This window comes from Atheta coriaria, unplaced genomic scaffold, assembly GCF_025399875.1.
Source record: "Atheta coriaria isolate IRGN ID8LTWV9N9 unplaced genomic scaffold, Caltech_Dcor_3.1 hic_scaffold_13_pilon, whole genome shotgun sequence".
Lineage (NCBI taxonomy): Eukaryota > Metazoa > Arthropoda > Insecta > Coleoptera > Staphylinidae > Dalotia > Dalotia coriaria.
The window spans coordinates 889,998-903,329 of record NW_027045455.1 but is presented as its reverse complement, the minus strand read 5'-3'; the positions used below and the strand labels follow the sequence as shown (position 1 = coordinate 903,329).

At 35.9% G+C, this 13,332-nt stretch overlaps 1 protein-coding gene across 2 annotated transcripts; it reads right to left on the bottom strand.

Annotated features, from left to right (window-relative positions):
* Positions 1-1,934: 1,934 nt before the first annotated feature.
* LOC135801738 (WW domain-binding protein 11-like) lies at positions 1,935-2,498 on the bottom strand. Of its 2 annotated transcripts, none has more exons than XM_065315248.1 (3): positions 2,362-2,498; positions 2,101-2,302; positions 1,935-2,039 (listed from the first exon to the last, which is right to left on the bottom strand). In XM_065315248.1, the coding sequence occupies exons 1-3, from the start codon at positions 2,407-2,409 to the stop codon at positions 2,005-2,007; spliced, it is 285 nt and encodes a 94-aa protein (XP_065171320.1). In that variant the 5' UTR covers positions 2,410-2,498; the 3' UTR covers positions 1,935-2,004. The 2 variants fall into 2 exon arrangements, with proteins under 2 accessions (XP_065171320.1, XP_065171321.1); XM_065315249.1 differs by having other exon boundaries at positions 2,146-2,302.
* Positions 2,499-13,332: the final 10,834 nt, after the last annotated feature.

Here is a 13,332-nt window from a genome sequence, read left to right as displayed (position 1 = left end):
CGCTCGACGAACGCATCACGAACGCTGTTTGGCGAAGATCTACGCGCTAACACGGAGCTATTTCCTGTAATCAAGGCTTTAATCTACATCGCTAATCTGATCTAACATCGCCTGCCGTATCTTCGGGTGGCATATTTCTTCCATCGCATTGCAATGCGGCTTTTTTTATTCCTGAACTTCTTCTTGATTCTTGTATTCTTATTTTAAAAACATTAAGCACGTGAATAATGCAGGAAAGAGGATATTATGTTGAGTTGACTTGTTTTTAGTTTTAATTACTTGCCGTACACACAACAATGTTAAATTATTGTGGATTTTATTAAAAATTGCAAGATGCATTCGAGAAAAGCAACATACCTACAGTTTCCACCCACGCCATCTTGCGGCTTGATAATGGCGATGATCTCACGGAACAATTTGCAATTTCTACCTGCGAATTTCCTGCATACTAAGCGTCGCTGACAAAAACATGTAGCTGCAATTAATCATTTCATGTTCCTTCGGAGATTTCCAAAAACAGAATTATTTACCGCGTGTTTACCGCATGTAAATGTGAAATAAAATCCTCCGAATGAAATATTTGCATACCTGCAAAGCGCGTTTCGCGAAAAAATCGCCACCAACTTATGAATGAAGCGCTTTTCAACTGCAGGACGGGTTTCCGAGTCATCGTCGCATGTCTAACAACAATTTAGCAACCAATGAAAGCGCTTAATTCGCATCGCAACAATCGCAGAACGACGTCCACGGATCAAGACCATTCACCAATTCATCGACAATTTAGATCACTGCGTGCTGATAGCACACCAATACTGAAACATGACATCATAACAAATTCTCTCACCTTGCAGTCTTCTTCACTTCTTCACTCGGAAGAAGAGAGTTGTAAGACGAAATGTTGAGAAATTGCGTTTGGGTTGCGGAGTGAAGAGCCTCTTTTGCAATGACCAGAGAAAAGAAGTTATTACGCGAATTAAAGAACGTTATTGCGTTCGAGTCGACAAGTCGAGAGAACGAATTGCAACGGCACCTGCAGCCCACGAGGATCGGCGGGAGCCGGCCGCACGTCATCGCACGAGGACTCATCGCCATTTGCAAGAGAGTTTCGAACCTGCCGGCGTTAGCAAAATGTGGGGGCCTTGAAATCTCGTTCGCTCCTTTTATTGACGAACGACGGTGCCAGCTCGCATCCGATATTCCCCGTTCGAGAATATATCTAATATCGCATGCACATTCGTACAGAATGTCAGCGAGAAGGCGAACGCAGATAACTGTTTGAGAATTATTCCGAGTTTAAAGCCATTTACGTGGTTAATTGTTACAATTATTATTCAGAGAACATCTGAGTCATGTCATTGATTCATTTTAGTCATTCTAAGAACAAATAATGACTGGAAATATGTAAAAATGTTGACATAACCAAATTGAAAAATTACAGAAATCTGTAATTGGTGTTGTTGAATAGCAGGTGTAAAACAAATGCAGATTGAATAATTTATGTAAATCACTTCATCCTGCACCACAACGCATCAGATTTAATTATAAATATGTAATTTAGTGTCGATGTTGATGCCGCAGCACAGCGCGAACAATAAGACGAAGAGTCGAAGAAGATCCCCGTCCGCAATAATAATGAATCGTCGCGCAGTGCCGGAGAATGCGTGTCTATTTCTGTATTTCAGTTCGGCGGCATTCCATCGCGCCGATCGCCGCCAATTAAGCGCCGGGTGTAGCTGGCTCACAAGGGCGAGAGTCTTAATGTCTTTGTTTCCTTTATTTGCCGATTTTTCTACCAGCATTCGGATTCCAGCGTTCGTGAGGACTTCATTTACTCAACTATGCGAGTGCATTTACATTGAATTATTAATTAATTAATAAGGGATATAGCTACATATAAATTCCCAAAGACAAAAAGAAAAAATGCATATAATTGCTTAATTTATGATGCATTTATTTAATATACAAGTGGTCAGCATTATACAAGATTGTAGTTGAAAGTTGAGGTTAGGTGCGTGGATCTGGTGATGCTCCGGGTGCGACTGTAAAATTACATCAAAGTTATTAAAAAAAAATTAAATTGAGGTATAGTTGCTGATATACCTGTTGTGGAACGTCCACCACATGCACGGCCATCTTTAAACTTACCCATCCTTGGGAGGAGTCCTCTACGGAATGATCTGGTGCCGTTTGCGGATGGTGGAGGTCCTGGTGGTGAACCAGATGGCGGTGGGCCAGATGGACGGGCTCCATTTGGCGGTGGGCCAGGTGGAGGGTTCTCAGATGAGGTTATGTCATTAAAATACTTAAAAAGCAAAAATAATTAATTATTACGAATAAAAAATAACAAATAATTAACTTTACCATCAAAACCACCACTAAAACAAGAAACAAATTGAATTTGAAATTCATGGTTGTGTTATTTAATGTTGATACACTTTGAAGTTGTGAATTGTACTGAAGTTGACTTTCAGCGACACGAATTTATACCAGTTGCGTTTCTAAAGAGCAATTTCACAGAAATATAATATCGTAATTTTAATTACATAAATACATTTTACAATCAAATTGCATTTCAATGTGACAATGATACATGGAAAAACCTTAATCCACTTCCGGTGCAAAACAAACAGATTCATATAAAAAAAAGTCACGATTACATAAATATAATTAAGCGCGGTTTTGATGAAATAAATTCAATTCAGTGTGTTAATAAATAAATAACTTATTTTTTTTGCACGTTTTTCAAACGCCGCGATTGAGACTTTTCAATTTTCATGTCGCTGCGCAGCTATCTTAATACGCACACGGTGCGCTTTAAACCGATAAAATTATACTTTTTATTGCGTTTACATAAAGTGGTAGCCAATTTAATTTTCAATGGAGGCGCATTCGTTTCATCGTTCAGATAGGGTTACATTTAAATGAGACAACTTCCAGCCGCTGCGTGCGCATTGTAAATAGTCAAAACGTTGCTTTTTATTTCTTCATCATTTAACCGGTTTTTGGTTTCGCATTGAAATGTTACAGCGGTTTACTACGCACAAGCGCATCGCGACTATTATCATCTTATTTTCAGTTTTCAAAGTCGATTCATACTCCGACATATTATGCGCATTCAATGTGAGAATTAACAGAGGTGTATGTAGATGGCGTTGTGTGTACAAGACAAAGAGTAAATTGTTTATATTCCCCCCAGTGGCGCAATTAATTAAGTCGCCCGATTGCGCATTCCTCGCTGCGCGGAGATTTGATGATCTGCATGCCATCAATGGTGAATCTATTGCATGTTTTTATTAAGTCGACAGAGAGGAAAAAATCGCCACATAGTACGTTAATTGTCAATTAAAAGATTATTAAATGCCGGCGCAAATAGATTATGTTACGAATGGGCAGCGGCCGCGACGGCGACGAGCGTGCACCGGGAGACGTTATTACCGCTGGAATATTTAATTTTAAACTCGTTTTGATTAGAGATTAATACAGGTTAGGTGGAATACTGGGAGGTCTATCATGTTTCATATTCGTTGTTTCGTGCGCATTTATTTCTGCCGATGTGTATGCAACTGCAACTTAACTAAATTCATACAGGGTATTGGATTATTATATTCAAACACAAGTGAAAATAAACAAAAATCATCTGTTTGAGTCGTTTTCCATTGGAATGAAATTGATTTTCTTAATATTAAAGAAAAAAATTAAATTTTTCGAAAAAGGTAATGAAATGATGTCAAATTAGTGTATAACTGGTTGCATATATTAAAATTATCTCATAAAATTTCACAAAAATGATTTTATTACTTGAACTCTTTGTATAAGTCATAAATCAATTTGGAAATCATTGTAACAATGCACAAACCACGTGCCTATATCTTGTCCGGGATATTGGAATGTAAAAAGAGCTAATAATTTTTAAGTAGGCGTTTATGCGTCGACTACCGTTCAGCTCAAAGGAAATTTGAAATAAATTTGTTCTTGTATTTCATATCTTGAAACAGAAATAAATTTCTAGCAGCTTTGGCAGTCGCCATAGCTTAATATTAAGGAACAATGTTTAACATATTCAACTCAGTCTTCGCTGACTTATTCGTACACCAGACTCAAATCAAATTCGCCAATGCGAATCCAATCTGTTTTTCAATTGGTACGAAGGCGTATTAGCATAAATTATCAATAAATTTGAGTTCATTAGCGAAACAATCTCCGGACAAGAATCAACATCTTATTTTAAAAAAGCTTTGAATGCTTGATTAGCATTTCAAAAAGAAGAATGTGGAATAAAATCGCGATTCGTTTAAAATTCTTTTGTTCAACATACCGTAAGCAGCGCCATCTCATCAAAATAAAGTAAACTAATGAAGCACCAAGAGTAACATAACCTCTTTATTCACAACAAAATCGCACAACTGATTAGTAACGACTTTCTGCGATGTAATGTAAAAGATAATATCAACAATCGTTAATATTGTCTAAGTGTTGATTATATCTGCCAATAAATCTTAACACTCACAATTCCAAACAATCAAAACGTGTGTGAAAGTTGTATGACCGAGTGCGTTCAAATGCGTGTTCCATAAATATTAAAGTGATTTATTCGAAAAGTGCAAGTAAGTAAGAATGTGTCCTAATCGTAATTTATATCTTTCAAATTTAAATTTTGAATGTTCCAGGTATAAAATGGATTGTTTCGAAACCAGTGTAAATCTAAAACCAAATTTTAAAAGAGTGCCATTAATTATAACCTGAAATTTTGTCTTAAAAGTAAATTTCGTGAAGGTAAAAGTAAAATTAATGACAGTTTTTAAATCAAATCTAAAAAATCAATTTAATATTTTGCAAAGTCATAATTTTTAAGATCTGCTTATTAATTTAGTTTCCCAGAACATAATTTTTGAAATTTTTAATAAAATTCGTATTGATATTTATCTAAATCTTGATTTTTTCGATACTTTTAACAAAATTGGCATAATTCTGTGAATTAAGAAAAAGTTAATGCAAAAAATTAAATTAAAAAGATTTTTTTCGATATTCCGTCATTAACATGATTACGACTGATATATAAAACCAACACTAGTCATCAATTTAAAATCCAAATAGGATTAAAACCATTTCCATTGTTTCAAGTTTTATTACTTACATCAACGCGTATCTACATAATGTTATTTACGTTATTTTTTGCTACGACTCGTAATTTACATTTACTCCAATTATGGCTCGACATTAACTTTTAACTTGACTGTGATGTCGAAACACACCGCATTCAAAAAACGAACACGATTTGGGCGTGCGGGCAATTTTCCAAATTAAACCGATACCTGCGCGTTTAATTAAGTCATAAAACCCATAAACTTTCGCTGCTTAACCACGAAATAATTAAATATAACGCGCGCTCGCGCATGACAAACTGAAAAACAATTACAACACACTTTAATTATATGTTGATTTAATTATAATTTCGAGTTGAATGACTTTTCCTTGTTATTATCTAAACACAGCGATTTTAGTTTAGTATAAAATCTTTTCAGAACAATAATTTTATTGTTGATATTGTGCGTCAATTTGTAATTATTTAGCGGTGTTTCATACCTACACACATTTTGATAATATGTGTATTATTTGTTTATGGAGAGGTTGTTAACTGTAAAGAAAAATCAAGAGTGTGGGCAAGCGAATGCTTGAAATCAGCACCGTTCAACGACCTTGTCGTTGGTTTTCGGCGATTTTGGCAATTCCGACAATGCGCAGCTGGAAACGCGCCCGCGAAAAATGTCTGCAATAAATAAACAGAATCGTTAAGAAGTCGGCGCAATGCGCAAATCGTCCGGCACGAACGGTATGATTTAATTTGCGGCGTGGATAAGTTATTTCACTATTTTAACAGTAATAACATAAATCTTCATTACGATTGAAGACGCGAGAATGCCGAAGAGTTGAAATTTAAGTTTTATTGACCATCTACGACGAAAAAAAAAAACATTATTAAAGGTTTTGGCTTTTTTATTAAATTGATTTATGTGATTCGTGCGATTTTTATCGGTGAGAATTTTTATTTTAAGTGTGTAACTACAAATAGCAATTAAAATCTGATAAATTACCAAAAAAGTACAAATTTTACACTTTTTTCATATTTTTTAATATTTGTAGATTTTAACGCTTTAAAATTATAATTATTATTTTTAAGAAAGCGTTAAATTGTTTTGTTTTGAATATTTTTTAATGCTTTGAAATTTAGAGTTGTGAACTTTTTGACTTGACGACTTCTTGTAGATTGTAGAAGTAAGGCGCTCGCGTTCGCCCGGTCTGTGCGAGCGCCTTGGCGCTTTGATCAGTCTTCTTGTAAGCCTCACCTGCGCACCATCATCGACCGATTGCGACTCACCGCATTCGATACGATTTTATAACCAAACAAAACGCGAAATTAATTTATTTTTCAAACAGTGACAAAAAATACTTTTTAATTTGTAATAAAATCGCCAGTTGTGTATTTCAGTAAGAAGAAAATAATTGTAGTGATTTTATAGTAACACGTGTGGACTATTTTTAGATACTTTCGTAAAGTGCAAGTGTATATATAAACCAGAGATTTATTGGGTAAGTTTTTTGGAATTTATTTTTAATTAATTTTAATTTTCTCTTTCCGTTTATGTCAAATCAGAAATCTTAAAATCTTGAAAATCTAGAAAATACTATGCATGCAACATACCAAAATTGGTTGAAACCAGAAATATATTAATAATTTTCCATTTTTTGACGAACCAAAAGGTTTAATTCGCAAAATTTCAAATTCTGCAAACAAAAATTTCCACAGTTTACATTTTATGAATATTTTACAAATATTTGTCAAAAGTTAATTATTCAAAATTAAAAATACGGTACTTTTCTTTCTTCCTAGTAAATATTTAAATTACAAATGAAATGACCCAAAAAGTAACACCGGAATTTAGTTACATTCTGTTGATAATTACTAACAGTGCACCGGGTAGGAAGCGAATGAAAGCATTTGCAATAATCATAAAATATTTTCTTCTTCGGGCATTTGGCAACGAGCACACGTCAAACGCACTCGTAAATGTCCAGTTACTTTTCAATTCGCGATTTTCAGGCGGAACGGGAAACGGAGAGTCGAAATTTGAAACTAATTGCACCAGCATTACCGCTAAAGTTGGCACAATATTGATTTATTCAATACTTGTAATAATAAATGAGTAAGAAAGCAAGAAAATATTAATTAAATTTATTTATTTGAAAATTACATAGGAAATTTTAGTTATTTTGCATGCTTTTGCATTACAAACTTCACAAGAATGATTTTTATGAATTTTTTTTTAAAAATGTTCAAAATTTTCCAATATTCTACAATTTTCTATTTTTAGAAAACCAAGGAAATTAGTTAATCTTTATTTTAGCCAAATTCATTCTTGTAAATATATTAAAAATGATTAAGAATGATTTTTTGACGGTTTTAATTTAAATTTGCAAAATTTTAGGACTTTTACCTTTTTAAAAACTCGAATTATTTAATAAATATTTATTTTACTCATATTTATTCCTGTGAATAGATTAAAAATTATTTTTCTAAAAGTACAGTAGTATCAACAATAATAAAGTTTTCCACTCTGACATCTCGTGTTAATCCGTTTTAAGTACCACTAACTACATTCGCTGTTGAATAGTACTTGTCTGAATGTAAGTTCTTCAGTTGGTGTTGTTGTTGTTGTTGGACATTTACCAAATTATACCACATGCGACCCATATGAGGGACACGACCGAACATTCTCCTCGCCGAGTCAGTCGGATGATCGCGGCGCGCGGAAAATTGCGCTCGTAAATGCGGGAAAGGAGCCCGCGCCGGAATCGATCGCGAGCTGGCGTTTGTTTGGACAGTGCACATTTCGCATTCTGCGGCGCTTCTCGTCTAACTGTAAACGGCGACTAGCCGAACACCCGACGCTTTTATCTTATGCACGATTTTATTGTTTTTAATTGCGAGTGGGAAAACGCGCCCGCACCGATCGCTTCCTATCGATACTTCAATTTGTCTTCATTTTTTTCGTCTTCTCCCAACTGCCAACAAACCACACAACAAATAAATAAATAAATAAATATTTGTTTGATAATTTAAATTTAAAACGTGAGATGCCGGGTGAAGATGTTGAAATTTTAATCAATGTGTTACAAATAAAACAGAACATAAAATAAATTATACGGATCGTAAATTTTTTTAGCAATGTTAATAAAATAACGGCGAATAAAAAACTTAAACACGGTTGTGGGTGTAAGTTCAATAATTGCTTCATTCATATTCACCTACACGCTTGGCGCTCGATGAATCAAACGCCCAAATCGATATCGAGGCGAAAATCAATACGTGACCAAATTAACGAAAGTCAAATGTCGACAAATCTTGATTGCAACATATTAACATATGTTCATATTGTAAAATTAAATTATTTATAAACAAAATTTGTGAAAAATAATTTTTTTGATGTTTTATTATGAATTTAACGATTTTCTACGTTAAAAAAACAAAAAATCAAAAACAAAAAAATCATATAAATAATAAAAACGTTTTTAGATGGATTTTTCGTTTGTTTTAACACAAATTACAAAAATTTCAATACGTAATCAAATTAACAGAAATCTAATGTCGACAAAACATGTTTACATTTTAAAAAAATATATTTATAGGGAAAAACATAATTATTTAAGCAAAAATATTATTAAAAAATGCATCCCCGTGTTCTGATGTCTGCAATCATGTAAACTAATGTGTAGAAATTACTTCATTAGGATCTACCTTACACATACGCAAGAGAAATGATGCGCAATTATTTAAAATGACGTTTAACTCGACAATTAACAAATCGCATTTCATAATTACAACCAGCGATAATTATATTGCCCTTTTATGCGGTGAATGTTTGCAAAGTTGATTATTTCGATGAGGTTATTACGATTCGCTGGCCGGCCGCGCACGTCGCCGTAATCGCTTCCGTAATCATGAGTTTAATCAATTTCCCTCGCACTCGATGCCGAGATTCACTTTCAGCGCGCCGCGCGCCGCAAAATTGGGCTAATTGCCAAGTGCGTGGAGTCATTAACGTGTACGCCGATTTTCGTCGCTCAGTTAATCCCGGCGCAGAGGAAAATCATAAAGCTATAAAGTCTTCATTACGTTTCTGCCTTCCGCGCGCTCTGCTAATTAAGAAAATAGTTTTATCGCTTATATAATAAACCCTAGACTTTTTTAGTTTAAAAAATATTTATTTTTCAGATAACACAGATTGTCATCTTCATCCCATAGTCATTAAAGTAATTAATTAATATAAAAAATGCGATTAATGCGATAATTTACGAAAAATGTTTGTTTTGTGTTTCCGAAGTGTTGAAATTCTCCAAGGATAAAATGAAATGTGCAGAGCAGTTTCGTTGAAAGCATACCACGCGCACATGCGCATGCGCACCAAATAGTTGACCTAGGTAATGATTAAATTCCGGATGTTTTCGCCGCGCTGCCTCGAATTCCAACGAAAGTGTTCTGGCTCATTGTCGCGCCGCGACATTGTCGGCGAAAGGAAGGCATGCGCGATATTAAGCAAGATGGCCGCCATTGTCAGCAAACGCGCGATGAAGGCATTATACCTCGCTTGGTTATGCAACTTCTTATACGTCGGGTTTGGTTAATGCCAATACCAACAACAAATAAATCCACTAGGAGAAGGCGTCATAGTGGAATTCATTTGTTGCGTGTATTGGATGTTTCAATATAATATTAGCTGCGTGACAAATTTCGAAGTAAATCACTTCCATTCACTTGCGATTCACTTTTCACACACCCGTCGCTTAACACGTCTTTTCACGTTTTTGATGTTAAAAAGTGAAAAAGTGAAAATCCCCAGATTGTGATCTAGTGCAAAGATGTGGATCGGCGTGTGGAGTTGATCGCTTCCTTATTTGCATATTAAGGCAACTCCTTGTGTGAAGCGAGCCTCTTGGCGCGTTCTTGCAGATGATGTGCTTCATTCTGAAGAATCATGATTGCCGATTCGGCGCGGCATTCACGCTGGACGTTGACGTCGCTAACGCGCGCCGACTTTTTGCCACGGCGCATCACACATCATCGGGAAACATGTGTAAAGGTCATTTGTGCATTTATCTAATGCCGCCGCATCGCCATGACTCTCGCAAATGTATTCCGGCTTAGGTCTGTGCTATACCGAGTGTTGCGATAATCTGCAACGGCGCGAAAATTAAATTCACCGCCAAACTTGCCGTTGTTGTATTTCGGTGCGTATGACACGGTGTGCGAATGAAAGCGAAAAGATGTAAAAGCGCTCTCATGGGTGCATCAAAGCTGCGGCTGAAAGCGAACGTCGCGCCGCCATTATGAAGCCGCCATGCGAGGCATTTCCACGGCGTTTTGTCGGCGCATTATCGCCGTCCGTCCGCTGAATGCCACGTCAATTTCGTAATGAGGATATAAGGATAATGCGAAATTACAAGTGTATCCTTTGTTAAATATGACTAAGCATGGGAAAAGCGCGCGCGCGCGCGCACACACCGAAAAAAGCGCACGGCGCGCCTAAATGGAAACGGAATTTCCATCGCGGCTATTCAGCATTATCGATAATTAGCAATCAATAATAATGCAATATAATAAGCGATCGTGCGGCCGGTGAGACGCGCCGCGATGCGAGCGTAATGTGGGTCTTTGATCGCACTGGGTCATCTTCGCAAATCATTTTCTATTCTTCCATTTCACGACGAGCGTTAAAGGATAAATAATCGCGGAGAAAAATTTGAAACGTGCAGAGGATTCACGGTTTGCATTGTTTTTGTGCTTGTAAAGTGTGTCAGAACTGCAATTTCAACAAAAAACAATCAATTTTATAAGAAAACAAGTAAAAAAATTAATTTTTTAATAAAAAAACTTTGATTTTGTTAATTTTTTGAAAATTATTTAAAAAAAACGATTTTTTTGTTTTTCTTTGCTTTAATGTGATTATGTGAATGTTCTTAGCGATTAACGTAATAACTTATGCACGAGCAGAAAAAAGTCGCGCGCTGGGACTTCGGAAAATGTAGGAAAAGCTTGTGTGCGCGCGCGCGACCGATACGCCGCATGTTCCGCCGAGATTAGAATCGTTAAATTAAGATTACCGTTGATAAAATGCTTTTCGCCGTGTACACATACTCGGCTCAAACGATGGGTGCATAAATCCAGCGACGTTAGCGCTAACGCCGTTTAAATTGTTATCGCTTCTTATTGAGCAGGAATTTCAAAGACCTTGTCGACAAGAAAATCTCCAGTGACAGTAAAAATTACATCAACAAGTACAAAAAAAAATCACTTATATCATCAGCAAATTAACTTTTTTTACTTTTTGACATGTTAAATTGAATAATATTTACTCAAGAAAAAATCTACAGCAAGTAAACAGTAAATATAAATAGATTTTGATTAGTTTTACTTTTTATCCGCTAGGTGTCGCTACTGGTGCTGTATTGATACAAAATTAGAATATTTTTGTAGTGATTGTGTAGCGATCGGTATAGTATAATATTTTGAAGTTTCAGTTCAGATTTGATATTATTTTATTTTGTTTTGTTATCTTCATCCAAGCGTTTGACGTATCCAATATATGCAACGCAAGCAGTAAAACGGCAGGAGTCCAGGAAGCGGTGCACCGTGTCCATTACAGCATTGCTTCGATATTAATTGAAACACGATTGCTTTATGCAAATACGCGTAAGCCACCACCACATGCATGCCGGATGATGAATTCGCGCCACAGTGCAGGAAAACGCCATCCAATTACACGCGAAAGAATCGTGTAATTGTTGCCCCTAGCCAGACACATACTTCACGTGGATATAATTACGCTTAATAATTATTGTAAATAATTGCAAATTTACATTCGGTTTCCACATCTAATAATTCACAATTTAATCTGTAAAACACAAGAACAGCGTGTTTGTTTCACTTTCTCCGGGCGCGCGTTTTGAGTTTAAATCAATTTTCGATAATGATTGATTGCGTGCAATCCGAACAACGTACGAATTCATTCGATATCCGTTGGGGGTCTTTTAAATTAGTTCGTGGTATATAGATGTCGAATATTATGGGTGGAATAAATGTATGTGCCTTAAGCCGTTATTTATTCTTATTATTTAGATACGTAGACGTTGTGTTTCGTTTCACGCGAATAGAATTGTAAATGTAAGAACTGAGCGTGCGCCAGGAGTACCTAAGAGTATTTCACGCTTGTGCTGATTGTGAATTGGCGATTGTCGAATGTTGAATTTGATGTTGAATGTTTATTGAGTCCAGATCAATCGGTTTTGTGATTGTTGTGGAGTTTACACTAGTAAAAGTAATGCTTTCGGGCAATAGACTAACAAAAACTGCAAGTATTCATTAAAAATAAGTAAAGCAAATCATTTTTTCTGCGTTTTACTGAGATTGGCAGCACTGCAGCCTCGCGAATAATTCGGGTGAAATCGGGCAGAGTACGCAAGTGACGTAGATGCGCGAGATGCGCGCACCCAAGTGTTGGCCATCTTTGATGTTCACATACGAGTGAGTTTTGTGTCCGATTCACGATGTGTGCAGAAATAATCAAACAACTCCCCAAATTAACCCGAAATAAGATGAAACAACTAAAAATCAGTGTGCTACAATGTCACAGGTCAGTTTCTACTCATTTAATTGTCTTACAATTGCTATATTACCATTTTACCGAAAGTAAATCTCCGGTATTGGCTGTAATCTAATATTGTACAATGACATAGCTTAAAACTAACGGACGCAATTACAATCGTAATCTGTTCGCCGGCAAATGAAGACAACTGTATGCTTTTATCTTATCGCCGGCCGCGATATTTACGAATTGACAAATGATATAACTGTGCTTCCACCACGCCGTCTCACTTGTCTTGCAATTACGATCGTAACACAAAGATTTGCATTGAACTTTCACAGTGAGACGCACACGCAGTGCACGCATTACAATATAAATAAATCCTGTACGAATACACCGTTGATTAAGCGGTTATATTATGTTGTGTTATGTTCCATTATAAATTACACGAACTTTATGCGCAGACGCATCATTGAATGGATGAATGCATACTACATTATAGGTTATGTTGTTTTGATGGTAAATCACAATGGTAATTGTGTTATGAGCATCATAATCTATTGCTACTACAAGTTTAACAAATTTTATGCGTAAATTAAGTCGTCATGAGTTAAAAATTTAAAATTTTCATAATGATTGTGAAAAGTGCCGTCAGATGGCGTCGCGTGGTATGGAAGATCGCTGTAAATAAATT